Source organism: Coregonus clupeaformis, chromosome 8, assembly GCF_020615455.1.
Source record: "Coregonus clupeaformis isolate EN_2021a chromosome 8, ASM2061545v1, whole genome shotgun sequence".
NCBI lineage: Eukaryota > Metazoa > Chordata > Actinopteri > Salmoniformes > Salmonidae > Coregonus > Coregonus clupeaformis.
In genome coordinates, this window is record NC_059199.1 from 8,099,051 (window position 1) to 8,107,773 (window position 8,723).

The 8,723-nt window shown below is 43.7% G+C and overlaps 1 protein-coding gene across 3 annotated transcripts; it reads right to left on the minus strand.

Annotated features, from left to right (window-relative positions):
- Positions 1-313: 313 nt before the first annotated feature.
- LOC121572782 (UPF0500 protein C1orf216 homolog) lies at positions 314-8,264 on the minus strand. 3 transcript variants are annotated; one of them, XM_041884813.2, is made up of 2 exons: positions 7,772-8,264; positions 314-1,972 (listed from the first exon to the last, which is right to left on the minus strand). In XM_041884813.2, the coding sequence occupies exon 2, from the start codon at positions 1,903-1,905 to the stop codon at positions 862-864; it is 1,044 nt and encodes a 347-aa protein (XP_041740747.1). In that variant the 5' UTR covers positions 1,906-1,972; positions 7,772-8,264; the 3' UTR covers positions 314-861. The 3 variants fall into 3 exon arrangements, with proteins under 3 accessions (XP_041740747.1, XP_041740746.1, XP_041740745.1); XM_041884812.2 differs by lacking the exon at positions 7,772-8,264 and adding an exon at positions 6,721-6,905; XM_041884811.1 differs by lacking the exon at positions 7,772-8,264 and adding an exon at positions 6,570-6,710.
- Between the last annotated feature and the right edge of the window lie 459 nt (positions 8,265-8,723).

Below are 8,723 nucleotides of genomic sequence, written 5' to 3' on the forward strand. Positions count from 1 at the left end.
TATAGCAGCAAAGGGGGAACCAATTCCATATTAATGCCCACGATTTTGGAAGGAGATGTTCGAAGAGCAGGTGTCCACATACTTTTGGTCATGTAGTGTATCTCAAATGAAGGCCTATACCTTAGGTTTAGCATGTGTTCGATATGAGCTATCTGACATAGCCTACTTGTTCTCATATGCTGCTAATCCACACCTTTCTGTGTACAGTGACCTAACATTGATGTGGGGTTTATACTGTGCGAAGAGTGCAAATAGACTAGTAAAATCCCAACATCTTCCTAACCTTAAAAATTATAAACTCACAAGACACAAATAACTCTAAAACAATTGTATTATGCCACTGGAAAAGACAAACATGATATAGCCTACATTTCATTTATAAAAAAACATTTCACCTCATATGTTGTATTTTGCACGGATTATATCACAGTTATAGAGCCAAATAAAATAGCACAGTCTACACATATATATAACATTTTAAGATACAATAATTCATTAAACTCTTAATAAACTTGTAATCTCATATAATACGTTATATATTTCGACAGATTGGCGTGGTTAGGGTGAAAAAAGTTATCCTTGCTCTCAAGAAGAAAGTTGACTTGGATATATTTGGATATCGACACAGGGTAGGACGCCAATAAATAAAAAACTAACTGCATTATCAACTTATTAAAACACCACAACAGAGTAAAATCTCAAGAGGATTCTTGGACATTGTCTAGTTTCGGGAAAAGTTAAGTCTGGGACAAAACAAGTACAATAACCATCGCCAACAATGCCTTTGTATTCCCCTTCAGAGATTGTCCTGTCTCTGCTGGTGACCACTTCCTGTTATGGCCTCCGCTCTTCCTTCTTGCTCTACGATTGGCTGGCGGTGGCAGCGCCCATGCGCAGCAGCTCCTTCCTGTGGTCGAGGATGACGTCAAAGCTGGACTGGAGGCGGTTCTGCTGCTCCTGGACGCGGCCCTGCAGGGTGCGGACCCAGCGGATCAGAGCCAGCCTGCGGTACATGGTCAGCTGGACCTGGTGCTTCTCCATCTCCTGGGCCTTGAAGCGCTCACGGTCCCTCAGGGTCCACACGGCTTCCTCCGACTCGGGCAGCTCACCGCAGTCCGTGTCTGAGTCCGACAACGCTCCCCTGTCCAGCAGGCTGTTCCCTGTTCTCAGAGGCGTGCCGCTCCTTTTCCTCTCCGTTTTGTCGTCCCACTTCCTGGTCAAAGAGGGGGTAAGGGGGTATGCAGGGGCGGCAGGGGTTTCCTGGTCACTCCCCTGGTGGTGGTTGACCTTGGGCGCCCCCACTCCAATGCGGTCCCACCCCCCCATCCCAGTCCTTTCACCTCCGCTCTCCATATTGAGAGAGGACAGGCTGCCGCTGGACCTGTAGCTGAACTCAAACTCTGAGTCGCTGTCACCCCATTCCTCCGGATCCTCCACTTCCACCTCCTCCTCTTCCACCACCACTCCCTGTTTCATGACGCCTCCCCCCAGCTCTTGTTTCTCCTTCTCGTCATCGCTCATCCTCCCCATCTCCTCCTCCATCTTGCCCTCCTCTGCGCCGTCGGGGGGGACTCTTCCATACCCATCGTCCCCACTCTCAATCTCAGACAGGGGCTCCAGGGGGCTCCAGCAGGGGAGGCGTGAGAGCGGGGACAGGGTCCCTGGACCGTAGTGGTTGGAGGAGGATGAGGGAGGGTGGGGCTGGTCGCGGCCCAACGGGCCCAGGTTACGAGGACGCACCTGGTTGCGGTTCTCGTCCCCTCCCGTCATGATGTCATTGTCTTGACCCAGGAAGTTGAAGTTGCCGTCCTGCTGCTGGCTGTTGTTGCTGAGGATCCGCAGTGACGAGGAGCCGCCTCCATGGCCTCCGTACAGGGGATTCAAGGGTCGGTCCTGGTGAAGCATTTTCCTTGGCTGAAACTCACTTCTTCTTGACTGAGAATCAATTCTTCTTGACCTTGACTGAGATTCACTGTTTAGAAAAGGAGAGAGAGAAAAGGGAATAAGATATGGAAGTTAGTTAAAGCAATTGTTTCAAGGTTAATCCCTGATTTAGCCTACAAATCAGATAAATCTGCATGCTATAATTTGATAACTCCCACCTCATTTCTCTGATACAGTCCTGTATGCTGCTGCATAACTCACAATATGTTTGATATTAGCCTAATACCAGTTAATATTCTAGTCATCACTGCCATTCCTTCTTTTTCTAATATGGTAAAGAGGAGCTGCTCCGTGAGTCTAATTGTACTCCACTTATATTACCATCAAATATTTACATGTCTCCTCAGAATGGACATTTCTCTAATCCTGATTTGGGGGTACTGTCACTCATTCTCTGCTCTGTCCCATGATGCGCAGGCACGTCGTGCTGAAGGACAGCAACTAACGTTCCAGGATCGCGCGCGCCACTGGCACTGATGTAAATATTTACGCTCGATTAGTGAGCATGAAGTTATCAAATAAAATCGACATTTAGGTGATGAGATATAACATGTTAATCTGATGTTTTCTATTCGTTTGAGGTTCCTGCAATAGCCCAAAAATAAAACGCATTTCCATCCTATGTTACAGTTTTTCTCCATTGGTTTGGCTCATTTCTTGAAACAGAAATTACATTCTCAAAACTACATGGACAAACCTCCAAACCACTTGGCAATTGTTCACAACAGAATTGAATTTCTCATTCATTTCATCAAATTGCAAATGTCTAAGTACATGTCTCAATGTCTCAGTACATCTTTGCAAATGATTAAGTACAGGTAGCCTACATTTAGCACAATTTCCAAGTGAATAGATCTTGTTGATCTAAACTGATTGTTGATTCTCAGTCTAATGGTTGTTCGCTCCAAAACGTGTCAGCGTCATTTCATTGTATAAGTCATCACATGCACAATAGTCTGTTCAATTGTCAAAATTAGTCAAGAACATAATACCATGAATACCATATATGAATCCCTTGGAACATTTGATAAATTTATTACAGCAATTGACAGTCAGGTGAAACTAGAACTTGACTAACGAAGGAGGAGTTTCACACATCTCAGATGACCAATCAAACAGTATGTTTAGTTACCTGACAGGTGCTGTCCATGACTGTGAATGCTGCCAAACATGTATGTAAAGAGCTTGACCATGCAGGACCAGTACAATTTCTGAACATGGAGGCACCTGGCCAAGTAAATGAACAAGGGCAACTGCCTGCTCGAGGAAGAGGAAGAAGAAGAAGAGGAGGAGGAGGAGTAAGGGTGCGTGGTGGTGGAATAGGGGGAAGAGGCCGAGGAGCACGAAGACACCATGCTGTCCCGGATGAAATTCGGGCCACAATTATAGACCATGTCATCAACCATGGCCTCACAATGGCGGAGGCAGGTCGCCGAGTGCAGCCTAATGTGCCTCGCTCAACAGTCTCCTCCATCATCCAAACCTTTCGCAGGGAAAACAGGTATGTAGTCAGTCAATGATGGAATTATATGTTGTATAGGACAGGACACTGTGCATAGAGCAAGAAATATATTTATTTACATATTTACCTATTCATTTAGTGTGTGTGTGTGATAGGCCTACAGTAATATCTTACCTCAATGGGATGTTATGATACTAAAAATGACAAGAAAAACATTGGAGAAAATAAACTATGGAATAGTTTATTTTCTACAGTATTGATGATACAGTTTACAGTAGTATTCCAGTCACTGTGCAGTGATGCATTAGAATTGTGGTAAAGTTACTGTAAGTAAAACAACAATACAATTACATAGGTAACTCATTCTGTAAGGAATACATAAGGTATACATTACGAATGGAGTGTTGTCCTTTGACTTCTATATCTAGGATTGGACGACAACCTTGCACAGGTGGCAGAGGAAAACTTCTCAATGAACAACAAGAACAAGAGATCTGTAACATGGTGATGGCAAATAATGCCATCACATTGAGACAGATCCGCGCTGCAATCCTACAAGACAATGCCATATTCCAAAATGTCAACTCTATAAGCATCTCCACAATAGACCGGATATTGAAGAAGCATCAGATGACAATGAAGCAAATTTACAGGGTACCATTTGAGAGGAACTCTGATAGAGTGAAAGAGCTGCGGTACCAGTATGTACATGTAAGTCAGTTACTGGTTGTCCATCATTATAACATTTTTACAATTAAGCAGTGGTTCCCAAACTTTTTTTGGCTTCAGTACCCACTTTACCTGATTTGTGTATCCAGGTAATCCAGGTATGGAAGTATTTGATTTATCTGACTTCAACATTTCGCCTAAAAACTGCAGCTTACTGTATGATGCAATTATCATTATAATCCTTATTTTGAAGAATATAACATACAATAAGAAAAGGGGTCAAAGAGCTGCAATTAGTGCCTCCCATGTAAATCTATCTAATACTGTGGGTTTTACTGTAACATTTCAGTAAGTCTAGTCATTGATGATTTCCCCCTCCCCTTTCTGTCAAATACCCCCTGTAGTACCTCTGCATAGGGGTACATGTACCCAGGTTTGGAACCACTGGAGTAGTGGCCAGTAGTATATTGAACTTGTGGAGAACATAGAACATTCCTATGTAATTGTCTGTAACTGTAGTGTATGACTCTTCTGTATGACTGATTTGATGTTTTCTTTTTTACGCTATTGTAGAGAATAATGGCATTGGAAGGAAACGAGACCCATCACATCCTCGTGTTTGTGGATGAAGCTGGCTTCAACCTGGCCAAGGGCCGAAGACGTGGCCGTAATATTATTGGCCACCGGGCCATGGTGGATGTCCCAGGCCAGCGAGGGGGCAATATAACTATGTGTGCTGCCATATCGGGAGAATGGTGTGGCCACTCACATCCCCAGTCTTGGCCCATACAATACACAGAAGCTCCTCATCTTCTTGGACCGCCTTCATGTTGATTTGATCCCTGAAAATGAGAGCGGTCTCGTAGGGCCTCACCTACCACAATATGTCATTGTATGGGACAATGTGAATTTCCACCGTGGCCCGCTCATCAGGGCCTGGTTCACTACTCATCCAAGGATGGTCATGGTGTTCCTACCACCTTACTCTCCTTTCCTCAATCCTATTGAGGAGTATTTCTCCGCTTGGAGGTGGAGAGTGTATGAGCATCGGGCTCAAGATCAGAGGTCCCTGCTCCATGCAATGGACGCTGCGTGTGAGGATATTACAGGAGATCAGTGTAGGGGATGGTTGCGACATGCACGCCGTTTCTTCCCTCGTTGCATCGCAAGGGAGAATATACGCTGTGATGTGGACGAGAATCTGTGGCCAGACAGACAGCAGCGTGTGGATGGCCAGGAGGGTGAGGACAGCGACCAGTGAAGAACTGTTAGTTGTGAAACTCCAGCTTTATTTACAGCACTGTAGGCTGCATATAATTTTCATTGTTTTTTGTTTGTGTGTTTATATTACAGTATATTATGCTGTATACATTTTCTTTTTACTCTGATGTATGGAAGTTACTTTATGTGTGTGAATGATAATGGTTACAATTTCCTTGGCAGTATGAGTGCAATGTGTGATGTCAAACCTTGGAGGCTACTCTTACCCTAAAATCCTATTTATTTTTTTCAGTTTTATACACAATTGTATTCTGTTAGCTAGACAAAAAACAGTACAGTAACCATTGTCAATGAAGGACTGGGCTAAGACTGAAAGGTGGACATGAGGGATATTTCAATGGTCCTCTGCCATAGTGACAAAACATCTAAACATTTTGACTTGCAGTGCTTACACAATGCCAAAGGGACGAAGCATTTTGGGGGCACTGACTGTTTAAATGAGAAGGAAATTTAGTTTTGACACATGCGTGAACTGTTTTGGGAGAGGTATGAGCTTTTGCAGGTGAACCATGGTGTTGTGCCGAACCATCCACGTTATTTTGGCTAAAGCACCAAGAGTGTTGAGAACGTCCGGTCTGTTTCAAGAAATGAGCCAAAGCAATTGAGAAGGATCTTTGCCATTTTCGTGGCACTGACTCCTTATATGGGAAAGGAATTTAGTTTTGAAGCATGAGTGAACAGTTTTAGGAGAGATATGAGCTTTTGCAAGTGAGCTATAGTGTTGTGCTGAACTGTAAGACTGTTTTGCCAAATGATCTTAGAGTTTTGAGAATGTAATTTCTGTTTCAAGAAATGAGCCAAACCAATGGAGAAAAACTGTAAGATACACAGTATAAAAGCTGTCAACTACAGGATGCACCATTAGGCTAATGAGTTCGTTTGTTCTCAATGTACCACCTGCTTTGATTCGTGAAAATCAGACGCTAAACAGCATAATGCTTGAACATTCCTTTCGATTAATTCGTTTAGCAGAATAAAAAAACTGAAATAGATTTAATATGAACGAACGACGATGCTCGATTAAAGCATATAGACTATTATAGGCTATAGATCATGACATAAAGCATCGAGATTTAATATTATCCTACATAGGCCACATAATGTGGTTTGAGAAAAATACATGTCATAAAAAAAACGCGGTTTTATGAAGTTAATATAAAGATCAATGAATCTCCATTGTGCGTTACGTAAGAGCATAGCCCTATCAGCTCACCCCATATCCGTGTTCTCCTCTCTCGGCCACAGCGATAGCCTCTCTCCCACTCATACAAAACAACCTTAGCATTCCTTCTTTAATTCGCTGGTTACATAATAATTCTAATTGACACATTTTTGAATTGATTCATAGGAGGTCTTTGTCTTACCGTTTGGTAGACAAGTGCTTCGTAGAGGAACTAGATTCGGCGCCCTACCTATTCCCCTCCTCTGGTCGACCCTCCTATGGGATGTTTATCAGTGACTACCTCCGCTCTATCCAGAATCTCTATCCCTCCCATCCACTCTCTCTAGCACTCTGATAGAATGGACTGCTAGCCTACCCAATGACTAACTTCCTAAACTGGGCAGGGAAGGTAGAACGGAAACTTCAGAACGAGGTGAGCAGAAAGAGTGCTGCAGAAATTACATTGGAATGTCTCATCATATCCTTGTTTTTTAAAGGATAGGTACGACCAGAAAAGTATATGCCACAAACGAACATTTGTTTATAGGCTACTCAAATGTTACCTATAATAAATGCTCACAATTTTGTCAAGGGAGACAGACTGCTATTTGTTGTATTGTGTTGCTTTAAACTGGTGACTGTGTATCTGTCGGTATTAGATCATAGAGAACGCCTGTGTTGAGTGCGAGTGTGTTTTCGGGTGGGAGGTGTGGTACATCAGACAGACTTTGCAAGTATACTCCCTCCCCATTCCCTGACATGCAGTCGCTGGCGGCAGAAGAGCGCACGTCCCCCCTCGCCCCCTTCACCCCATCTCTCCTCCTCAACCCCTTTCCACTTCAACAACATCCCCATTCAAGTGTCGCACCTCCAGGCTGTCCCCCATCCTCCTCCCCATCATTCAATCGTAGCCTAAGCACATGAAAAATTCATCAAACACAGCTCCCGCCCGCGGCCTCGTCACATGCAAAATCATCTCTACCTTCCAAAACCGAACACAAAACCGTGGAGCAGGACACCGATATAGAGAAACAGATAGCAACAAGGCCGGAAAATAGAAACATTGAGAGACAAAAAAACTAAAACAATGAGAGCGCGCGCTGCAGTGTGTGAACCAAATGTTCAGACGCATGGTCATCTGCGAGGTCCCTTGGGGCGGTAAATAAATATTCTGCTTCGGTTACAGAGCAACCGAGGTAACTCATAACCACCCATCTCACACACATGCATTTAATAAAAAGAGCATGACTTACCTAGCGAATAAGACCTTGTTAGATTTTTACACAGCCCCGAGTAATGACCCTCTTCCCTCAGTTCAGCTTCATCTTCAGCAACACCAGTCCTTACTGTGACAATGGCCGAGGGGAGCGACCAATTGCTATACTGTCAGCTCACAACACCACAATGCATAGCGGCAGATACTCTACAGAAAATCAGAGTAGAGTGGACCTCCAGCTTTCTCTTCTCTAACAGAGATAGTCAAATCGGCCAAGACACGCTAAATAAAACAAACCCCCTTACATTTAGATGTTCCACCCCTTGGAATGCATCACGGAGAGTGAAAGAGTTCATGTTTCTGGTCAATTATTCTAGCCTCTTCTCGGTTGGCAGTCAAATAAAACGGCTTTGTCCTCTAGATGTTGTGTTCGGTCAGGCCCGATAAAAAAAATCACATAACCTTCCCCCAGTCTTTCAAATGTTATGATTGAATAAACAAAACCAGGATTAAGTCTCAGCCTAAAGCTAAGAGGGTATCCATGGGGTTCATTCCAGCCCCTGTGCCTACTCCTAATGATGTGTAATGAGCCTTCCTGCAGCCCCTAACCCCGAGACCTGCTGCTAAATCACCATGGACTAATGAGATGGAGAGATAAAAGTGGTCATTAAAAGTACTCCTAATGGGGCCCTATTATTAGCCACTTATCATAATCATTAGATTATAAACTGCAATTATCTTAACTCTGGACCAAGAGTGGTCCTCTCTGAGCCTAGAGAGGTCAACAGAGGATTGGTGGAAGTTATAAGGGACTGAGGTCTATAGGTATAGGTAACAGTCTTGATTCAGTCAGGTTGTGGTCAGTCAACTGATATTTTATTGTTTGAATTCTGAAGCTAAGGTAAGACTGATCAAAATGAAGGTGCAGAGAGAGAGGGAGAGAGAGACAGTGACATTAGGGACACATTTAAGTATGCTATAAGTATGTT